The following is a 23,999-nucleotide window of genomic DNA, read 5'->3' on the forward strand; positions in this document are numbered from 1 at the left end:
TAAAACATTTTTCTTGACTTATAATTGTTGCCATAGTGATTTCCAAGGCAAAATCTGATAGGGCAGCCACTTTTGATTATTGTCAGCTCTTGATTATATACAAGTTTAATTCAGCAAATATTTGTTAGGCATTGAGGTGTAGTAGATAGAGGGCCAGGCAGGATCAGGGCAGGTGCAGCCACTATGTGACTTCTGGTATCCATGCAGTGTTTGAATAGGTTACAGATAACTTGCTGATCTTCATCCATGATGAGAGTTTGCACATGTACATAGATCAAATTACAAGTCTGGACCCCAAAACGTGTAATAAGAAGGATTCAAGAGACTCACTGTCTCATGGAGTGGAGAAGGACGGGCTAAAACAGATACAGAATTAATTATAATACAATATTGTCTAGGCAAAGTGTTATGAGGAATTTGAAGAGAGATGTTCACTTATATTTGAGAGAGGTAGTAAAGATTTCATGGTACTTCACAACACTGGAATCAAAGGGAGAAGCAAAGGATTCATTTTCAAGTTTGGAAGATGGCATGAATTTTAAAGGCAGACCATCCACTCTAGGAGGATATGTTATTCCTTTTTGTTTTTTTTTTTTTTTTAATTTTAGTATCTTTTTATTGATAGAACGCATGCCAGGGTAATTTTTTACAGCATTATCCCTTGCATTCATTTCTGTTCCGATTTTTCCCCTCCCTCCCTCTATCCCTTCCCCCAGATGGCAAGCAGTCCTTTACATGTTGAATAGGTTACAGTATATCCTGGATACAATATATTTGTGCAGAACCGGACAGTTTTCTTGTTGTACAGGGAGAATTGAATTCAGAAGGTATAAATAACCCGGGAAGAAAAACAAAAATGCAAGCAGTTTATATTCATTTCCCAGTGTTCTTTCTCTGGGTGTAGCTGCTTCTGTCCATCTTTGATCAATTAAGGCTCTCTTTATCGAAGAGATCCACTTCCATCAGAATACATCCTCAAACAGTATCGTTGTTGAGGTATATAATGATCTCCTGGTTCTGCTCATTTCACTCAGCATCAGTTCATGTAAGTCTCGCCAGTCCTCTCTGTATTCATCCTGCTGGTCATTCCTTACAGAACAATAATATTCCATAACATTCATATACCATAATTTACTCAACCATTCTCCAATTGATGGACATCCTTTCATTTTCCAGCTTCTAGCCACTACAAACAGGGCTGCCACAAACATTTTGGCACATACAGGTCCCTTTCCTTTCTTTTTTTTTTTTTTGTTCCATTTTTTTTTATTTTTTTTTAATTTAATAATTACTTTATATTGACACTCGTTTCTGTTCCGATTTTTTTTTCCCCTCCCTCCCTCCATCCCCTCCCCTAGATGGCAAGCAGTCCTTTATATGTTGGATATGTTGCAGTATATCCTAGATACAATATATGTTTGCAGAACCGAACAGTTCTCTTGTTGCATAGGGAGAATTGGATTCAGAAGGTATAAATAACCCGGGAAGAAAAACAAAAATGCAGATAGTTCACATTCGTTTCCCAGTGTTCTTTCTTTGGGTGAAGCTGCTTTTGTCCGTCATTTATCAATTGAAACTCAGGTCTCTTTGTCAAAGAAATCCACTTCCATCAAAATATGTCCTCATACAATATCGTTGTCGAAGTGTATAATGATCTCCTGGTTCTGCTCATTTCACTTAGCATCAGTTCATGTAAGTCTCGCCAGTCCTCTCTGTATTCATCCTGCTGGTCATTCCTTACAGAACAATAATATTCCATAACATTCATATACCATAATTTACTCTACCATTCTCCAATTGATGGACATCCTTTCATTTTCCAGCTTCTAGCCACTACAAACAGGGCTGCCACAAACATTTTGGCACATACAGGTCCCTTTCCTTTCTTTAGTATCTCTTTGGGGTATAAGCCCAGTAGAAACACTGCTGGATCAAAGGGTATGCACAGTTTGATAACTTTTTGAGCATAGTTCCAAATTGCTCTCCAGAATGGCTGGATGTGTTCACAGTTCCACCAACAATGTATCAGTGTCCCTGTTTTCCCACATCCCCTCCAACATTCCCCATTGTCTTTCCCTGTCATTCTAGCCAATCTGACAGGTGTGTAGTGGTATCTCAGAGTTGTCTTAATTTGCATTTCTCTGATTAATAATGATTTGGAGCATATTTTCATATGTCTATAAATAGTTTCAATTTCTTCGTCTGAGAATTGTCTGTTCATATCCTTTGACCATTTATCAATTGGAGAATGGTTTGATGAGGATGTGTTATTCCTACCAGAATCTTCCATCAGCAGAAAAGGAGCTGATACCAGGGACTGTTTCTGATGGTATTCCCAAAGCTGATGATTTTTAAATTATCTGTTATTTTGTATCACCATGATTCTCTTCTCTTTAATAAAGTGTATCTTTATTTATTCTTATAGTGGCCTTGCCTGTGTTACTAAGTATTCACCAGTTGACAATATCCTTACCAATTCAGTATACAATAACCTTGCCAATTTTATTCTGCCTTCTGGACCATTCAGATAGCTAGGAATTATATTCAGACATAGTAGTGTAAGTAGTGATTTGCTATTTGCAAGGCTGTATTTATCATTGGCTCTTAGTTTAGTACACATCAAAAGGTACACCTTGTTATCACCAGACCAGATATACTGAATTTGCATTTCAGATAGAAAGATTTGGATTACCCTTTCACTATAGTGTTTATTAAATACTTAATCACTTCTTCCTATTTGTCTGTGTCTACCTGCTTAGCTTAAGAGATAGAGAACATATTTTATTGTAGGATGGAGGGTTAAAGCTGGATGGCCGGAAGCTTAAGGTGGACTTGGCTGTGACCCGGGATGAAGCTGAAAAATTGCGAACCAAGAATGTAAAGAAGCAAACAGGAACCCGGAACCTCTATCTGGCCAGAGAAGGCTGTGAGTAATGGGAGTTACTGTGTATAGTTCCATGGTCCGGGAGGATGCCATATCAATACTGGGCTCTCAGATCACAGCTGTATTCTCATGTCTCAGAAAAGATTCAGCAATAATGTATTTTGGGCAAAAGTTTGCATTAAAACCCAAAACTATATTACCTGAAGATATTCGTATGGTACTATATGTGACTTCTAAGATTTCTTTCAAATTCTAAATCCCGTGACCTTCATATTATTCAATTGAAAAACCTTTATTAAGCATCTGTTATATGTTGTTCTAGCTATGAAGATAACCAGTTTTGATTAATGAGGAAATGACTTTCCAGACAGTAGAAAAATCAGGTGCTTGTATCTTTGCCAGTCTGCATTTAAATATTTCACCAGAGAGTGGACAGGCACAAAGAGGGAGGAGGAAATTCAGATCAGGAATCTTAATTCCTGGTCACTATTTCTGCTAAAAGGTTTGGCGTGGGATTAGTTTTGAACCAATTGCTAAATGGATTAGTTTTGAACCAATTGCTAAACATTATTGTTTTTGGATTGTTGATTTTTTCCTTTTTTATTGTTTTTAATCTAAACCTTTAATATTATCAGTTTAGGGAATCTCTCAGTGTGAAGCTCTGTCTTCTGATGCAGATCAGTAGATTCAACTATAACTTCAGGTCTCAGAGAATTTCCTCAGTTTCCTGAGGGCATTTAGAATTTTTGTCTTTCTTGCACTCACACAGTAACTGTGTGTCACTGGCAGGACTTGACCCCTTAGGCTTCTGGTGTTTTTGTCTTGAACTCTACTGCTTCTCATTACAAAGGTAATGGAAAGTTGTCTCCAGCAAGCCAGAAAACTAGATCTCTGACAGCAGATCACCACAAACAAAATCATGGAGCCTAAGAAAAATCCAGAGCAATTCTCAATGTCATGTTCTACAAAGCCATGGTTTGAACTTTATAGCAAATTTTATCCTCTTTTCTTTAAATATGATTTGTTCTTGTTAGTTCTCCATATTTGGACATCTACATGGATGGCTTTTCTTTATCTGTTCCAAAAGTCAGTGAAAACTGGCCACAAATTTATTTGTTATATGTCTTATATTCTTCCTTTATAATATAAGCACCTTGAGCATGGAGATTGCTTTCATTTTTACCTTTGAATCCCCAGAGCCTATCACAACAATTTGCACATGGCTTTCCATGTGCAACTTAATTAAATGAGTCGCTCTTACTCTTTGGATGATAATTCATACCAGGGGCTGGAAAAATTCCCTATGTAGATATTTGGGCAATTCAAATTGTTGAATACTTAATGCCTCTTCAATCTAAAATTTTCCTTATATGTTCAATCCCTTTGTAAAAACAGAATGTTCAGTATTTTAAATTTAAGTGCAGTTCTGAGTTCAGAGAATTGTAGGCTCCTTCTACGCTGACTGCTGTGTCCTGACCAGCCCAGCCCTCTGGGTCTTGAATGTAGTTTGCATCATTCAGAATACATTCCTCTGATTGCTCAGAGAATCCCTTGGTGATTCCCCTGGCCTTTTGCTTTCTTTTTTGCAGTGATCCGTGCTGGAACGAAAGCTGCAGAAGGTTTAAGTGTTGCTGATATCACCAAGAGAGAACGGGTAAGTAGATCCAGAACCAGGACAGCTTTTAGGTGTTGGCAATCAGAAAGTATCTAAGTGCTTACTTTGTACTTGGCATATTAGGGATTAAACAGTGAGTATAAGGCAGTTTCTGAATACAAGGGGCTGACCTCTATTTCAGATTAAAGCATACATTAGAACCAATTAATAGGACAAATATTTTATTTACATATTACAGATATCAGCATTATGGGGCATCTCAAATGTTTGGGATTTCATTAGTGTATCTTTTGTCTTTACTAATGTAGGTCACAGTTAAGTGGTTTTACCTTAATTGTGTAATCTCCACAGGCTGCTTTGGCTAGAAAAGTTCATTACCTGATAGCTACCCTAGGATCTGATTGTTCTTTACATACGCTTCAAAAACCCAGGATCATTTCTTTACTATGATGAATCATTAGAGTCAGTCTTTAATGGATATAATAAAGTACTAAATTGTGTAGTACAGAGAACATATATATATATGTGTGTGTATATATATATATATATATATACACACACACACACACACATCTGTAAATATGTATGTATATACATACAGATTCTAATTATGTAATACAAGTAAGTACAAAAGGAATTAGAGAAGGTAGACATCAATTTGTGCTGGAGTCATCAAGGAAAGTTATTTGGAAGATGTGGGTTTTGGAAGCATAGTATTTCAGTAGTCACCAAAATAACTGTTTGGATATGTGGGGTAAGAGAATGTAAAGAATTGAGATTTAATTCTGATATCATGAACCTAGATAACTAGAAGTATCATGTTGCTCTCAATATAACTAGTAAAATTTGGTAGAAGTTGAGTAGGAACAATGAGTTCTATAGTACATAAAAGTAGCATTTGAACCATGCCTCTTGACTCCAGATCTAGTGTTCTTTTTACTAGCCAACTATATTTGTGTTCATCTTGTGGCTTTCCATTTTGCCTACAAAGATATCCTGGGCAGTATTTCAGTGGTGTGTTGGAGCCATCTCATACTTGTTCATTGGAGCTGATGATGACAATTTCACTGTGAACATTTAAACCTCAAAAATGGGCAAATGTCACAAATCAGGGCTTGATTTATTTTATTGATTATCCATCTAGCTATAAAAAATGATAGGAAAATTTTAATAATGCAGATTAAGTTTCAAAGTGTGTTGTTACCTGTTTTTTCTTTCTTTCTTGGTTGTTAGACATTTACCAGCACACTCTTATTGTATTCATTATAATCTTAACATATAGTCTAGTAACCTTATCAAAAAAATTGACATTAGTCTGGCATGACTTGTTCTTTAGGAGCTCATGCTAATTTCTGATGGTCTTGTTTTCCCTTTCTAAGTGTTTACACTCCCTCCCTTTAATAACTCATTCTAGAGTTTCATCAGGAATTTATATTGTAGGCCTATAGTTTGAAATATCCAACTTCTTCCTCTTTTTGAAAATTAGGACAACATTTGGAGGATGAGTGGAGTATACATGGGCAGAAATGATATATATATATTTTTTTTAATTGCCTTTTCTCTGGAATGAATAGACTCCATATCACTCTCATCACCCTGTATTGGCTATTAGGCCATAGAATGTGACTGGATTTTTTAATTGCTCATGAGATTATATGATTTAAGAGGTTGTAGAGGTTATTTACTAAGTTGATACAAGTCCTGTATCACTTAATAAGCATTTATTAAGCTCTTGCTTTGTTAGCAAGATGTATATATGCAATGTGCAAAAGAAGTTTAGGTGGGGAGGTAACTAATAACTGGGGTAGCAGAAGGTGACATTTGAGCTGAACTTTGTGAGGGAAATGAGATTCTAAGAGGTGGAGGTGAGAAGTATATTTTAGGCAATGGGGGACAATCAGTGTAGAAATGGGGGAAGGGAAAAAGAAGTATTTACATACGGAGTGTATGAGATCCAGCGAGTTTGCCAGGACTGTGGAATATTGGAAGGGAGTAATGTATGACAAGGTTGGAAAGGTAGGCTGGGACCAGGTTGTGAAGAACTTTAAAAACTGAGCTTTCAAGGAATTGATATTTCATCCTAGAGGCACACTGGAAAGTGGCTAGCATCCCCAAAAAAGATCCCAGTATGCTAATAATCTGAATATTAAAAGTTGAAAAATCAATCTGGATAAAATATTGAGGGGGCAACTAGGCAGCACAGTGGATAGAGTACTAGCTCTGAAGTCAGGAGGACCTGAGTTCAAATCTGTTCTCAGACACATAACATTTCTTAGCTTTGTGACCGTGGACAAGTCACTTAACTCCAATTGCCCCCCACAAAATAAATAAAATGGATAGAGTATTGAGTAAAAATATCAGTTTCACCAAGTTCAAAATGAGAAGGTATAGTTAGTTCATCTCACAAAGATCTGGGGTTTTAATAGAATGTACACTCATTGTAAGTCAGTGATCTGGCAGCCAAAAAAGCTAATTCTATTTCGGGCTGAATTCAAAGGGGTGGGCTCTTTTAGGAGTAAGGGGGTGCTAATCAAACTGTATCCCATTAGACCACATTTAGAATATTTTTGGGCACACCACAATCTGGAAGTCGACAATAAGGATGGTCAAGAGCCTTTTGAACTCATATCATAAAGAGAATTGGTTGAAGAACTGGGAATATCTCGCTCTGGAGAAGATAATTCTCTGAGAGACATGATAGCTGTTACTAAGTATTTGAAGGGCTATCATGTGAAAGAGAATAGGACATGTTCTGTTTAGCCCTAGAAAGCAAAACCAAAAACAGTAGGTAGAAGTGGGAAAATAGGCAAATGTAGGCTCAGTATCAGCAAAAACTTCCTAATATTTAGACCTGGTCAAAAGTACAATAGCTGCTTTCAGAGGTAGTAGTTTTTGTTCTCTCTGGACTCTTCATGCAGCACTTGGGTGATTTGTCAGTTATGTTAGTGTTAGATTTCTTTCAGCATTGGGTTGAACAGTATATGGCCAATAAAAGGTCCCTTTTAGCTTTGAAATTTTGTGATTATACAGTAGAAGCTACTGCCAGTTATTTAGTAGGAAAATTATGATATGGTCAGAACTATGTTTAAGGAAAATCACTTGAGCAGCTGAGTGGAGGATGGATTTGAGTGACATGAAACATGAGTCGGAGGGTAGTCTAGAGGATGAAAGACAAGAGCCTGAATTAGAGTGGACACCATGTGAAGAGAGAAAGAGATGGAACTAGTCTGGCAGTAGGTACAAGATTTGACAACTGATTGAATGTGTCTAGTTAAGAAGAGTGAAGAATTGAGGAAAATACCAAGATTGTAAACCTGAAATGTTGGGAAACTAGGATTGCCCTTCAGAGAAATTGGGAAGTTTAAAAAAGGGTGAGTTTGGGATATAGATAAGTTATATTTTGGACATATTGAATTTGTGATACCTATGAGACATAACTTGAGAAGTCAAGCATACAGCTGGAGATAGCTAATAGGAACTTGGGAGAGAGTTATAATCTTTACTCTTAAAGCTTATTTTCTGAAATTCAATTTGATTTATTTTCATTTCCACATTTTTTACTCACTCATTGAGAACCCAAGAAAAATAAAACCCATTACATATATGTATTTATAAAAAATTCTATAAAACAAATTCCATTATTATGTCAAAAAAAAGAGCGAGGAAATAAAGTATGTGTAATCTACTCTGTCCATCACCTTTCTATCTGGAGGTAGATAGAATGTTTCATCATGAATCCTTTGAAATTATAGTTGTTCACTGTGTTGATCAGTTTTCTTAAATCATTCTAAATTCATTATCTATATAATATTATATAAGTTACATAAGCATTGATTCTTCTAGCTTTACTTTGCAACAGTTTACCCAAATTTTCCCAAGTTTTTCTGAAACCGTCCCCTTCATGATTTCTTATAGAATAATTTTCAGTAGAATAATATTCCACTACAATCATATGTTCAGTAAAATTTACTTTAAAAAAAGACACAACTCTAGCCAGCTTAGTTTGGTACAGATACAGTATTACGAACCTAAATTAATACAGCAAAAAATAATGAGCAAATATATGAAATTAGAACCTCATTTAAATAGATCTTATTTTGTGTAGTCAAATAGTCATATGTGATTATAGGCATAGATATTCCTTTGCCTCAAGATGGCAGAGTTGAATTTCTTTTTTAAGATCTCATCCCAGAAGATATGTACTTTCAGAACAAACCAGCTGGCATAACAAAGAAATGCCCCAGATATTTTCATTCCTTTATCAGGTCATATGAGACTGTATTATGACCCCTTTTCCAATTTACACACATACACACACACAAATGTATCTAACACATATATGTGTGTATATATCTATATATATATATACACATACACACATATCTCTATGTATATGGAAGTATGGACACATATAAATAAATACAATCATTAGATGACAGGATTCCCTGTCTTTAGAAGGCAACTGTTGTATAATGGACAAGATAGCATATTTGGAACCAGGATTTCAAATTTGGTTTTGAGTCCTGGCTCTGCTACTTATTATCTGTGTGACCTTGGATTCTTTCTCAATTTGTCTCATTTTACCTCACCTCTATGTTCTTCACCTGTAACATACTTGTGTTGCCTCCCTTACAGGGCTCTTGTGAAAATCAAATAAAAAATGTAAAGTATTGTGCAGCATGATGACTCTTATCAGTAGCTACCCTCCTCATTATTATTAATATTCTCTTTCCTTGTCATAATTCTAAGTCTTAAGCTTGAGTCTACCAGTTTGTTGTTCATTGTTCTTGCAGTTTGAACTTCTCAAACATAAGAAGCTGAAGGATCAGAACATCTTTGTCTCCAAGACCCGGCTGTGTCTCCACAATCTCCCGAAAGCAGTGGATGACAAACGGCTCAGGAGGTTGGTGCTGACTGCAGTTGGAGGCGGAAGGGGTATACGCCTGAAGGAGGTGAGAGGGCACTCTTTTTTCCCTTTTTTCTCCTTCTTTTTCAGAGAAGAGTGCGTGTGTGTGTGTGTGTGTGTGTGTGTGTGTGTGTGTGTGTGTGTGGTCTTTGCCATCATCTGTGACTCAGTTGGTCAAGCACTGTGTACTTTTGATGCGGACGGTTTTGGGGATTGAGTCCTAGCATTGATCGGGTAGCTTTCCTCTGTTCTTTGTTTTCATACTACATTCCTATCCCTGACCTAATATTTTATAAAGTGCCCTTGAGTCACAAGATGGGCTTTCTGGGAAGGGATAGCTAAATCCATCACTACAAATTTATTTTATTATCCTTAACAACTAGTATTGACTGTCTGCTGGTATAAAGGATATGATTAATACATTTTTAATTTGGTACATATTGAGATAATAACAATTGATGTTTATGTGATATAAGATTTACAAAGCACTTTACAAAAATGTCATTTGTTCCTTATTACATGCTGAATTTTGATCCTGCTGGATTTCACGTATGAAATCATTGATCATCAACCTTTTTTGTAGTTGGAGTCTTAGAGAATTCCTTGGAATCACTGAAAGTTTGTGTGTCTAGTCCATAGCCATATAGTTAATGTTGTGAAATCTAGTATTGGTACTTCGAATTCAGTATTCTTTCATATTGGCATATTATTATTTATTGATTTGTACTGTTATTTAATTGTTTTGTGTAAATCTTGTCTCTTCATCAAGATTGTAAGATTCTTGAAGTCAGTGACTTGCACTTTAAAAGCCCCAATGGGGCTTTACACAATGTTAGGGACATAGGTCCTCATCAAATAATTGTTTTATACTGAATTCAGCATCTTAGTGTCCTGAGGTCTTAGTCCTTTCCATTTTTTGGCTGTTACTTAGTATTATTTGCATACTATTATCCAAAAAACTAGATGTGACTTAACAAATTTTGAACAGAAAAAAACCTGAACTCTGAGCTATATTGAGCTTTCTCTTTGTTTCTATGTCTTTATGCTCTTTGTATTCTTCCTATACCAGGAATGCCCTTCCTGTTCAAATCACAAGGCAACATCCCTTCTTCAAAGGAAAGAGAAATAAGGCTACATATACTCCTCCAGTTTTCTTCTCCATCAAATATATAACTACTGAAGTTGACCAAGTTTATATTTCACTTTAACATTTCAGCAGTCTGTAATTTCATCAGTGTGGATACTTTTTCTTCTAATGCAGACTATTGCCACTCTTTCATTTTAATGGATGGTCTTAGATGGCTACAGCCAAAAAAATTTTGGCCAGCTTGGTGATGAGCTGGACTACTTTTTTGTCAGTAGTGGTGGTATTGGTCATCAGCTCTTTGAAAAACCAAGCTTTGGTGTAGGGCGCTAGTGAAAGAAATGACTATTTATTTTTGAAATGTTCAGTTGTATCTGACTCTTCATGACCTTGTGGAACATGGTGGCCATTCCTGGCTCCAGGTCTAACGCTCAATCTACTGAGCCAGTTAGCTAGTGACAGTTTATTTCTTTTTGTACTTAATTATCTTTTTTTTCCTTTTATGTATAAATGTGTTTTTCATGTTGATATATAGTTTTAGGATTTAAGTTCCTAGAGGTAAGGGAACTACTATATGTTTCACTCATTTTGTGTGTGCCTAGCAAAGTGCTCTGTTAGGTTGATAGTGACTTGGGGGAGATTGTTTTGTTGTTTAAGTTGTCAGAGAACTTAGTTGATCTTGTTAGAGCCATCCATATAAAAAACCTTGAGGACAGGAAAGATGTCTTTTTCTTTCTGTCCAATCACCATTGTTCTTTCCCTTGATTACCAGTGTCGAGTGATGCGAGACCTTAAAGGTGCACATGGGAATGTGAAGGGTCAGTCCTTGGGTTACGCTTTTGTGGAGTTTGAAGAGCATGATCACGCACTAGCAGCCCTTCGTCAAATCAACAACAACCCAGAGATCTTTGGCCCTCAGAAGGTGAGGGGCGTCTTGTGGAAAGATGACCCAGTCTGGACCTCTTGGTGTTCATTTTCTCTTTGTGTTAGAATAGAGAGATGGAAATAGTTAAGGACATGAAATCAGAGGGTAGGCCAAAAGGGGAATTGTCATTTGAACAAGTTGCCTTCAGAATCAATAAAGCTTACTACTGTGTGAAGTAAGTAAATAGCAGGCCCTGGCTTGGACTGCATACATTCATGACCCACTGTACCCATAAATTAAGATATTTGTTTAAAGCTTTTCTCTCTTTCCCTTATACAGAGACCAATAGTAGAGTTCTCTTTGGAAGATCGAAGGAAACTAAAGGTGAAGGATCGAAGGGCCCAGCGAAATCTGGTACATGTTTTAGTGACTATTAAAAATACTCTATGTTGTTTGTTTTACCAAGTCCTAGAGTGTGTGTCTCTTGTTATTTCAGAGATTTAGCTTTAATTCTTAATTATTCAGGGATTATCAATTTATAAAATTTTCAGATTCTTTTTCCTGTTGCTATTTCATCTCTTGGTCATTTTACTTTTACCACATGCTAGGTCAAACTGCACCATACTTAGAGGAAGGGGAAAAGAGACAAGAGAGAAAAAACTCTAGATTAATATTATTACTAGTTAAACTTTTAATCAGGGTAGATTAAAGCTAAGGATAGAATTTCATATTAAATATTTTTTCTCCATTCTCTGAATTTTCATTGCCTTTTAGTTTACTATGCAATATATAATACATTGTAGTTTTAATAATACAATTCTAATATATATTTATACACATACACACATATATATTCACACATGGAAAGTATTGTTCTTATTTTAACTTTTGCATTTATGGTTATTTCTTATCATATTCAGCATTTTGGGGTCCAGATCATTTATATGTGAAATTTAAGTAGGACGGTAGTCCTGGCATGGAAAACCTGGAAGTGTAAATTTAAGTGTTATTTAAGAACTGTTTGGGTATTTTATAAAAAGTAAATGTGCAATTCTTGTCTAAAAATATTATTGTTATTGCTTTAGAAACATTTCTAAATTTTCTTGCTTTTTTAGATCCTGAGTATTTTCTTTCCTTTTCATCTTTTTCAGAAGTGGAGAGACTGTGTGTGTCCTCTCTTTTGACCCTTTGTGACAATTGTAGTGCATGTCAACTGCCCATTATAGTTTTTTCCTTGATCCTCATAGGTTTTGGGAAAGCAAAGTATATTGCTTTTTCTTTTTCTTTGGATTCTGCTCTCTTCACATAAAACCGATATATTCTGTTGAGACTTGTTAGCCATCAGTTTTCATTGAGAAACCACATGGGAAATTCACTGTGAACTCTTGGTTTATGCAGCAGAAAATGAAAGCAAAACCTGTAATTGAGGAGCCTCCAAAAGACCAGCAGCAACCGCCTGTGAAGTTCCAGAAGCATAAGGCAGCTCAGAGTCAGATACAAGGCTCAAGCAAACCTCCCCTGAAGCCACCAAAAGGAACTACAGGTTCATGGACAGGATTCCAGACCAAGGCAGAAGTGGAACAGATAGAGCTACCAGATGGGAAGAAACGGAGAAAGGTGTTGCTGCTCCCCTCACATCGAGGGCCAAAAATAAGGTGGGAGGAAGGTTGGGACAGCAGTGAGTGGGCGGGAGGGCAAGAGTATGCTTCTAGTCAGACCTTGTTTTACAGTAGTGAGGAGTCAGCTGTTGTCCTCTTTAGAGAGATTTCTTATTTGGGAGGCATCTAGGTGATAACACTGGATAGAGTTCTAGATCTGGTGTTAGGAAGACATCTTCATGATGAATTAAAATCTGGCCTTAAAACATTTCCTAGCTGTATGAACCTGGGCAAGTCACTTAATCCTGTCTGCCTCAGTTTCCTCATCTGTAAAATGAGCTACAGAAGGAAATGCCAAACACTCCAGTATCTTTGTCAAAGAAAACCCCCATTGGGGTCACAGGGATTTGGGTGTGATTGAAAAACGACTGAACAACAAAATCTTGTTTAGAGGGACCAAAGAACTCATCTTTGCAATAGTATACATGCCATTGTCAGAGTTTGTTCAAGGGAAGCGTATGTAAGCATGTGACCTTTGAGGGCAGGGCTTCATCTGTTTCCTGTCTGGTTCATGACTGAATGTAGAGAAGCCTCATAGAATATCTTACTTTCTAAATGGGGCCTTTAATATTTGCTGAGACTTGTCTACCTGGATTTTTTCTTCAGTTAGTGAAGGGCACTTTGGGAGGAGATGATTTTAAGGATGTTTTCTATAATACATAGTATCATGGTTACCATACAGTGCTGTCATATCCATGTACAGTAGGTACTTAGTGAGCATTTGTGGAATGAATGACTATGGATTGATATATGAAGATTCTGAAGTTTGGCTGAAATGTGGTTAGTTTTGTTGAACAAGTATACAAAGACTGGATATCAAAATGCCCTGCTCTAGTGTCATTTTAAAAATTAGTTCTCCTTACTATAAGTCTGAAGTGCATTGTTACAGCCTCCCTGGCTGTAAGAGAGATTCTTGGCCCATATGGCCCCCGAGTAGTGATCCACAATGAATGTTTGACTCTGATTTCAGAATGCGGGACAAAGGCAAGGCTAACCCTCTTCCACCTAAAAAGCCAAAGGCCCAGATGAGAAATCAGAACCAGGAGAAGCGGCGCCCCATGTCTTTGCAGGTAAGAACAATGTGACAGCCCCACCTTCTTTAGGCACAGTATTATCTTAGTAAAAGATGGGATGCAGCCATCTTTCCTGAGTCCTCCTTCCCATAAGAAAGGTCTTCTTTGGGTGTGCTGGGAGAAGGTACCACAGTTAGTGATGGATTCCCAGGGTTAGCAGGCTCCTGCCAGGCTCATTAACAACCTTCCCTCTTTACAGATTCTTGGGAGGGTTCAGATTCTGGGAAGGGTTTTTCCTTCAGACCAGAGTCAGGCTTTGACCTGATATGGTCAAGTTGATGAAGTAACAATCTAAACTGGAATTCAGAGCTTCAGACACACACATCTATCTTCTTCAGGTTTCTAGGTTTTCAGCCTAGGTGTGTGATACTCAAAAAGATCCTGTGTTTATCAGTATTGGCAGAGATGATTTTTGAGGTCTTCTCTTTGAGGATTGTCTGGGATTTCTTGAATTTAGCTTGGGATAACTTCTTATTGGTGAACTAGTGCTTTGAATACTGCATCCTTTGGATGGCTAAATAAAGGTGAGATTTCACACTAATTTCCTTTTGCTCCTTTTCTCCTATAGGTGCCAAAGAAAAAGGCTAAGGGAAATAAGTCAGAAATTCGATTCAACCATCTGGTCGAACAGTACAAGCAGAAAATACTAGTAGGACCCCCAAAGGGAGCCCCTTTTGGAAAGAAGTGCAAATGGTTTGACACTTAACCTTAGCAACAAATGGCATAAATACCTGCTTCCTTAGCTACATTGCAGAACATCCTGTCTGGTAGTCTTGTGTTTTTCATTGTAGGAAAGAGATGATGGACTGCCAAGGGGGGGCATGTTGTTAGCTCTGAACTGTACAACTCTGGACAACAGTTCTCCTATCTGAGGTCTGCTAGCCACAGAAAGAAATGTCAGATGTTGTGATAATCATTTTATATTTATATCCAGATTGTTCTATGGAGCGATATCTCATTGTTCCATATTATTCTTGTTTCTTGAGTAGAAACAATTGTAAAAAAAATCCTTCTTATGATGACTTTAATATGTCTATTTTGATAAGCATCCTGACTCAACAAAAAATTTTTGATGTTTTAAAACATATCATCATGCTATTCATAAACCATCATTATATCCTTGTGTCTGATTGCACAATCTATGTATACTGAATATCTAAAACTGGCCAGATGAGAGTCAGAAGGGCTGAAAAATTGAAAGCAGTGCCCCCAATATAAGGGCATAGGATTGCCCTGAGTATGACTAACTTCATCTGTAGATGTATGCACTGGTCCAGTAGGCTTACGTTGCCCTTTGAAAACTGCTCCTTTTCCCTACCCTTTTCAGATGCTTCTTCTTGTGACACAGTTATTTATACCACATGCCACAACTTCTCAGTGTATATTGGCACTAACTTGTATAAGGCATCAACTTGCTACCATGGGTGTCCCAGATCATGGAGATGTGTATCCCTTTGAGTTAGAATAGATCATCACACAAAAGGGGAAGGAGGGGAGTAGAGTTTGAGAACTATATTATCTTCAGCATCTCGAAGTATGGTAGAAATACGTAATGGTCTGGGGCAGAGGATAAAGAATGTGATGGTAAGTTTAAAATGTGCTACAAATATTTGAAAATGCCCTGGAAGCATTCCTGCTTCCCAGAATACTTCAGACTTAGCCACCATATCAACTTACAAGCTCAGTTTTTACTGTAATTTGTCAGAGAACATTTTCCATGCTAATAATGTTTTTATTTTATAATGTCAGTGGGAAAGTTGGGTTCATTTTGGGAAAGTTTAATTTATAGCTACCTTTGCTGGAAATGATTAACCCTAAAATAGGAAATGGCTATATTTGTGCTCTAAAAGGTGCTAATACAATGTTGATAACCTTTAATCCCAAGTGAGCAAAGAAGGAAGTTTGGTTACGTAACATGAATATATACTCACATAAATACATTGTCTAATCTCTTCTGCTCAGGAAACGAGCGCTTTCTGCATTGCTTGCCTACATTGGCCCAGAACTTGTTGCATTTCTTGTCAACATTGGATTCTACATGACTCAAAAATGAAATGCTTAGAAGAAGTCAGCTGATTTCAGACACTTTCCTATAATTAAAATTTATATCTTTGCCAGTGCCTAGCATAGTGTTTTGCACATAGTAGTCCATTAAGTCTATATTGAATGTGATACCCCTCTCCTTCTCCTCCTACTCCTAGCTCAAAGGACTTCCTTTATTGACCTGTCTGATGGCCAGATCAGACTGGGGTGAGAGCTGTGGAAACTTCTCTGCTCCCCTTCTCCCACTGTTAAATCCTGTGCAAACTAATGAACAACTGTAATTTTATTTTCAGGCCAACATGGTAGATGTGTAGAAAGTGAAGAAAAAAGCTAAATTATACAATTGCAATTGAACTATTTATAATTATTATTCTATTTCAGTGTTTAACTATGTCAGAGCAATTAGCTGGGAAAAACAATCTCTAAGCCACAGCTTTCTGTGGTTGGGCTAAAAATGGAGAAAAAACAAAAATGGAGAATGAGGCCTTAGGGTAGGCAGTAGCAGTAGATTAGAAACCACTCTGCAAACCGCCCTAAAAGGACAAACTGACTTGTCCTTTTATGAGTTACTTCGTGGCAACCCTTTGTACTACGTTAATAAAATATATCTACTGAAAAAGTTGTCCTTATTCTGTCTCAGATAGCTAGATGGGGTAGGAGATAAAGCATCTGATCAGAGTTGGGAAGATCTGAGTTGAAATCTCAGCCTTAGTTACTGACAGGGCAAGTCACTGAACTCATCTGTCCTATTCCCTTCCTCAGCAAAATAGAGATGACAATAGTAGTTTGTTCCTGAAGTGGTTATGAGGAATAAGTGAGGTAATAAATGCAAGGTACTTTGTATATCTTTAATGCTATGTAAGTGCTATTATTGTTTTTTTAAAGGTTCATTCAAAGGATTTCTTTGTAGGGTTGAAAAAAATTTTGATTCTTTTAGATCATGTGTCCCATTTTTGAGCACTTCCCCCAGTTCCTCCTTTCTCACCATTGTTTGTGTGAGGATGTGTAACCCTAAATAATCTAAATAGTTTTATTTGTTTTTAAAGAAGTTACCTTGAGTGTCTTCATAACTTATTTTGGTGTTTTTCAGTATTTCATTGTAACTTTTCAGAATGATCCTCATTTCAGTCATCTTTAGCTGAGGCAACTTATCTTCATTTCTGGAAGTGGGGACAAGGGAAAGAGCCGAGGAGCACTGGGCAACAGGACCCAAGTATTCTGAGAATAGAGCCTTTGGAGAGTCCAATTCAGTACTCTACACCATGCTTTCAGAACCATTTTAAACCTAGCAATTATGGCATCAGAAGCCAGTGAAATTGTTAAAATGACCTTGGCAACATGGAGAAGGAGTGGAAGAATTCAGACTTTGGATAAGAGGCCAGGGACTAAATCTCAAGGGCAAACTCTGGAAATATGAAAGAGTTGGAGTGTTTTAATTGTGTTCAAAACATGTTGGTCATGATTTCAGCTTGGGTGCTTTGGGGGAGGGTTTCCATACAACTCACAAATGTGATTTTCTTTACAGAAAGGGTTATCTAATTTTTTTTTGCTTGGGTCATCTTCAGCCTGCTTGTGGGTTCATAGTGTTTCACTTCTTGAGTTTCTCTATGACAGATCTGTGTGTCTCTCAGCAGACAATCTCCTGACAATGAATGGAAAATAGCTTGTCTCCTCATTCTATCCCCAGTTTATCCAGGAACTGAGCTAGTTCATAATTGACATGCTACTTTCATACAAAATCACACACACACACACACACACATACCCTCATTAATTCCTCCTTTAAGCTACTTCTGTCTGGATTAATGGTTTTAGGGATTCTTTGTTCCTCTCTTACTATAACCATTTTGTCTCCATTTTTACCTTTTAGGATTGCCTAAAAGGCAATTCTGATGGTAGTGGATCTTGCTTAGCCCAGTCTGATGGCTTTTGGAGCTAGAGGTTGCTAAATTGTCCTGTTGCTACCAAAAGGGCCTGTAGCCCTTGTGCAGGACTGTGATAGAGTCCCTTGGTGTTAGAGGCTTTAGTTGCAAGGAACTCAATGATTAAAAATCCGGCACTGAAATCCCCTTTTCTTTTATCCTCTCCTCTCTGTCCCTCTCTGCTTTTCTCTTTTCTCACTGCCTTTGTGTCCTCAAGCTGACACCCCATCACCAGCATGCTTCTCTTAATTAAAAAATCCTTTTAACATCCTTTTAATGAGATTTTTTTCCTTTCTGATGCCGCTGTGGAAAAGAAATCTTACAACTCCTGTTCCAGGGTGTGGAAAACTTTCCACGCCACACTGAACCTCAAATAGAGGCAGGAGCCCAGAACAGTTTTACAATGTCATTCTTGCTGTTGGGGAGTTATGGAGACTTGCTTTTCAATCAGAAAATAATAATAATTTAAAAACCCCAGCAAACACCCCTGCTGTTACTGCAGGAGCAATAGTGATTAGGCCCAGCAGGGTGTAAAGCCGGGGAACACTCATGGCACTTTCTCCAGCAGGGCCCCTGGGGAGGAGAGCAAGCCTGCTTCGCGTCAGAGGTGAATTAAAAACCAAAATGAAACAGGAGCAGGTTTGAAATGTGTTTATGTGCCACAAAGCTCACTAGATCTTTACTTAGAGGTCCTCAGTTTGAATCCTGACTGCCACTAGTCAGTACCTCCTGGGCCTTGGATTCCTCAGCTGTCAAAGGACTGCACCAGATCATCCCAAGCTCCCTTTTTAGCTCTGTCTGTGATCCTAAAGGACTGATTGACTTTTTTTATATATTCATTTGATCTTTTTTTTTAAATAACTTTTTATTGATAGAACCCATGCCAAGGTAATTTTTTACAACATTATCCCTTGCATTCACTTCTGTTCCGATTTTTCCCCTCCCTCCCTCCACCCCCTCCCCCAGATGGCAAGCAATCCTTTACATGTTGAATAGGTTACAGTATATCCTGGATACAATATATGTGTGCAGAACTGAACAGTTTTCTTGTTGCATAGGGAGAATTGAATTCAGAAGGTATAAATAACCCAGGAAGAAAAACAAAAATGCAAGCAGTTTATATTCATCTCCCAGTGTCCTTTCTTTGGGTGTAGCTCTGCCCATCTTTGATCAATTGAAACTGAATTAGCTCTCTATCAGAGATCCACTTCCATCAGAATACATCCTCAAACAGTATCATTGTTGAGGTATACAATGATCTCCTGGTTCTGCTCGTTTCACTTAGCATCAGTTCATGTAAGTCTCGCCAGTCCTCTCTGTATTCATCCCACTGGTCATTCCTTACAGAACAGTAATATTCCATAACGTTCATATATCACAATTTACCCAACCATTCTCCTTGATGGGCATCCATTCATTTTCCAGTTTTTAGCCACTACAAACGGCTGCCACAAACATTTTGGCACATACAGGTCCCTTTCCCTTCTTTAGTATCTCTTTGGGGTATAAGCCCAGTAGAGACACTGCTGGATCAAAGGGTATGCACAGCTTGGTAACTTTTTGAGCATAGTTCCAGATTGCTCTCCAGAATGGCTGGATGTGTTCACAATTCCACCAACGATGTATCAGTGAAAGATTGATTGACTATTCAGTCAGTGGGGGTGGGGGTGGGGGTGTGCCTCCCCACCTCAAAAAAAAAAAAAAAATAGTCCAATAAAACAATCAGGAAACTCCTGGCATTAGCTGGAGCATTGGCAAATGCTTTTGGAAATTTCATCTCCTTTTTGTTCGCACAGGACAGAACTTGGCTGCCTCTGTCCTGACTACAGGTGTTTCCCACTGCCTTTCTCATGACTTTACCATAACTCTACTTTGGTTCAGCCTTTTTTTTTTTTTCCAATAGCTTTTTATTTTTCAAAATAACATGCAAAGATAGTTTTCAACATCCATCCTTGGAAAACCTTGTGTTGCATATTTTTCTCCTTCCCACTCCCCTAGACAGCAAGTAATCCAATATAGTTAAACATTAGCACAATGTTGCAGAAGAAAAATCTGATCAAAAGAAAACCAAAAAGGTGCAAATTACACATTGGGATCCACAGAGTAGATGTGAGGAAGACCATTGGAACTGGCCTGTTTCTCAGTGAAAAGAGCCACAGTCATCAGAATTGATCATCATATTGCTATGGACAGTGATCTCTTGGTTCTACTCACTTCATTTAGTTCATGTTTCTCCAGGGTTCTCTAAAATCGTCCTGTTGATCGTTTTTTGTAGTATTCCATAGCATTCATATACCATAGCCATTCTCCAGTTGGTGGGCTCAGTTTCCAAGACCTGCCACAAACATTTTTGCACATGTGGGTCCCTTTCTCTCCTTTAAGATCTTTGAGATACAGGCCCAATAGAGACACTGCTGGATCAAAAAGGTATGCACAATTTGATAGTCCTTTGGGCATAGTTCCAAACTGTTTTCCAGAATGGTTGGATCAGTTCACAACTTCACCAACAGTGTATTAATAATGCCCTAGTTTTCCCATATCCCCTCCAACATTTCCTGTCTTATTAGCCAATCTGAGAGATGAGATGGTAACCTCAGATTTATCTTAATTTGCATTTCTCTAATAGTGATTTAGAGCATTTTTTCATGTAACTAAAAACCAACCACCTTTCTTAGTCCTGTCCACAGATCATGATAGTAGTTCTAGAACTATACTGATCCAGAAGCAGTAGGTTTCTTTTTGTATTCCTCCCATAAAATTATCCTATGCCTTTTTACTTTCTGTCTTCCTAGAATGCTCTCCCATCTCACTTCTGCCTCCTGGCTTCCTTCCAGAGAGCCTTGCCCATCCTTCACTCCATCTGCGAATAGCCCTTTTCTGAAATGACCTCCCTTTTGTATATATCTTGTATGCATGTGTTTCCCCCATTTAAATATATTTTTAAGAGGGCAGGAATCATTTTTGCCTTTCTCTATATCTCCAGACTATAGTATAATTCCTAGCACAGCAAAGCCCTAATATAAATGCTTATTTACTAACGAGACGAATCCAATTAAAAATGGCTCTTCAGCAAATATTTGTGAATTTAGAGCGTTTAGATGCAGGGGGTGTTATATATAAATATAATGTTTTGTGATCTCTGAATACCCTTCTCCCTGTGATGAATGAATAGATCCAAAGAACTGGTAGCCAGCAACTCCTGGATGATCTCTTAGTGTAAAAATTAATGGTCACCTTGTATGTAACTTGCAGGAGCATTCACCAGAACCACAACTTGACTCCATGTGCTCATAGGGTGTTGGATTTACAAATCCTTTATGATGGGAAGTTGCCTCTGTAGAGAACGAGAAAGCAACTGCATTTTGCCAGTTCTGGGGTTTGGGGGGGTTTCCTACATTTTGATTCGCCTACGACTAGGGGAAAGGCTAACACCAATTTTAACAAGAACTGCATCTTTTTTCCTTCTTCCAATTGCCTACTCCATACACAGGCAGAGAAGAGAGGGAATTCTGTGTAAGAGGTGGGATGTGGGAGGAGGTTGTGTTCAGGGGATTGTGTAAGGGGAATGCCAAGTTCCCATGTGATATTCCCGGTCTATCTCCCAATTGCAAAGGAATGTAGAGAGTCTTCGAAGACAGAACAGTCTGGTCCATTCAAGAGAGTGAGAGGGGAAGACTTCTGTAAGACTGGGGGAAAGGTTCCCTGCGAGGAACAACAGAACCACGAAAAGGGAGAGTCGAAGCAGTAACCGGCTTCCCATTTCCTTCCTAGCAAGGTCTTGGTGCATGCTTATCCCTACAGAGCCAAGTCGGAAATAGATTCCTAAGCTTGGACTAAGTTTACCTTCTGGGCTTTCCTTGATTATCCAGGTGTTCTGGCTTGAAAAGCTCACAAGTAGTGAAAGTCCCAATCTTTTCTGGGTACCTGACTCTAAAAAACAACAAAAAATCATGTTAGATGTTCATTCAAAATAAGATCCATTTCCCTCAACTTAAGATCTTTTCTTCCTTTCTCCTCTTCCCTCCAATCCTCCTCCCCTCAATAATTTGAGATCTATCTTGACATATCCTGATCTGTGCCATACTAATCAAACTATCAGAAATTATTTTATAGAGCTGGGGAAAATAATAAAATTCATCTGGAAAAACAAAAGTTCAAGGATATCAAGAGAATCAATGAAAAAAATTATGAAAGGTTAGCTGCACTAGATCTCAAACTATTATAAAGTGATAATTATCAAAACAATTTTTAGTGGCTAAAAAACCTTGATCAGTGGAATAGATTACGCACAAATTACATCATAGTGAATGACCATAGTAATCTTAGTATATTGATAATCCCAAAGATCCTACTGCTGAAAAAATTGGAAAAGTATGGCAAAACGCACACTGTATACCAAGATATGGTCAAAGTGAGTACATGATTTATACATAAAAGGTGATATTATAAGCAGATTAAGAGAGTATGAAATTGTTTATCTGTCAGATTTATGGGTAAGTAAAGAATTAAGGACCAAAGAAGATAGAGTATTACAAAATGGAAAATGATAATTAAAAAAAATTTTTTTAAAGTTTTTCCATAAAATCAATGCAACCAAAATTATAAAGGAAGCAAAAAATTGGGAAATTTTTGCAACATATTTTTGATAAAGGTTTCATTGTGCAAATATATTGAGAACTGAGTTAAATTTATAAAATTAAAAGTTATTCCCCAATTGAAAAAATGGTCAAAGGATAGGAACAGTTTTCATACAAAGAAATCAAAATTATAGTCATAGGAAAAATACTCCAAATCATTGATTAGAGACATGCAAATTAACTGTTGACCTCCTTATCCTATGAAAGTAGCTAATATGACAAAAAAAAAAAAAAGGACAATATTGGATGTGGATGTGGGAAAACTGGGACATTAAAAAATTGTTGGAATTGGGAACGGATCCAATTATTTTGGAAAGCAGTTTGGAACTATGCCCAAAGGGCTATAAAACTGCATACCCTTTGATCCATCAATAACACTACCTCAAAGACATCCAAAAAAGGGACCTATTTTTAAAAAAAATTTATAGTAGCTCTTTATGTGGTGACTAAGAACTGGAAGTTGAAGGGATGCCCATCAATTGGGGAATGACTAAGCAAACTGGTATATGATTGTAATGGAATATTATTGTGTTACAAGAAGTGACAAGCAGTATAATTTCAGAAAAACCTGGGAAGAGCTACATGAACTGATGCATGGTAAACACAACCAGGAGAATGTTATAACAGCAGTATTGTTGGATGAAAAACTGAATGACTTAGCTGTTATTAACAATACAGTGATCCAAGACAATCCCAAAGGACTAATGATGAAGCATACTTTCTGCTTCCAGAGAAAGAACTGATGTGAATTGATTACAGACTTAAGCATGATATTTTCACTTTTTCTTTTAAGTCTTCCAATACAAAATGGCTGATATGGAAATGTTTTACATAATTGCACATGTACAACATATCTAATTGCTTATAGTCCCTGGGAGCAGAGAGGGGAGAGATGGATAGAATTTGGAACTAATTTTAAAAAATCCTGAGCAACAAAAAGTTATCAAACTGTGCATACCCTTTGATGATCCAACAGAGTTACTACTGGGCTTATATCCCAAAGAGATCTTCAAGGAGGGAAAGGGGCAAGAATGTTTGTGGCAGTCCTCTTTGTAGTGGCCAGAAACTGGAAACTGAGTGGATGCCCATCAATTGGAGAATGTCTGAATAAATTGTGGTATATGAATGTTATGGAATATTATTGTTCCGTAAGAAATGACCAGCAGGATGATTTCAGAAAGGCCTGGAGAGACTTACATGAACTGATGCTGAGTGAAATGAGCAGGACCAGGAGATCATTATATACCTCAACAACAATACTATATGATGATCAATTCTGATAAACGTGGTCATCTTCAGCAATGAGATGAAC

General features: G+C 37.5%; 1 protein-coding gene across 4 annotated transcripts in view; it reads left to right on the forward strand.

Moving 5' to 3' along the window:
• Positions 1-16,747, forward strand: part of RBM28 (RNA binding motif protein 28) — a 48,811-nt gene extending 32,064 nt beyond the window's left edge. The window contains exons 13-20 of one of the 4 annotated variants that reach the window (XM_051961206.1): positions 2,791-2,926; positions 4,474-4,538; positions 9,293-9,451; positions 11,262-11,411; positions 11,694-11,768; positions 12,756-13,009; positions 13,983-14,082; positions 14,654-16,747. In XM_051961206.1, coding sequence (XP_051817166.1) covers positions 2,791-2,926; positions 4,474-4,538; positions 9,293-9,451; positions 11,262-11,411; positions 11,694-11,768; positions 12,756-13,009; positions 13,983-14,082; positions 14,654-14,791 — 1,077 coding nt within the window. In that variant the 3' untranslated portion in view covers positions 14,792-16,747. Of the gene's footprint in view, positions 1-2,790; positions 2,927-4,473; positions 4,539-9,292; positions 9,452-11,261; positions 11,412-11,693; positions 11,769-12,752; positions 13,010-13,982; positions 14,083-14,653 lie in introns of all 4 variants that reach the window. The other 3 variants (XM_051961205.1, XM_051961208.1, XM_051961207.1) reach the window with 3 other exon arrangements.
• The last annotated feature ends 7,252 nt before the right edge of the window (positions 16,748-23,999 follow it).

The sequence above is a fragment of the Antechinus flavipes genome, chromosome 5, assembly GCF_016432865.1.
Source record: "Antechinus flavipes isolate AdamAnt ecotype Samford, QLD, Australia chromosome 5, AdamAnt_v2, whole genome shotgun sequence".
Lineage (NCBI taxonomy): Eukaryota > Metazoa > Chordata > Mammalia > Dasyuromorphia > Dasyuridae > Antechinus > Antechinus flavipes.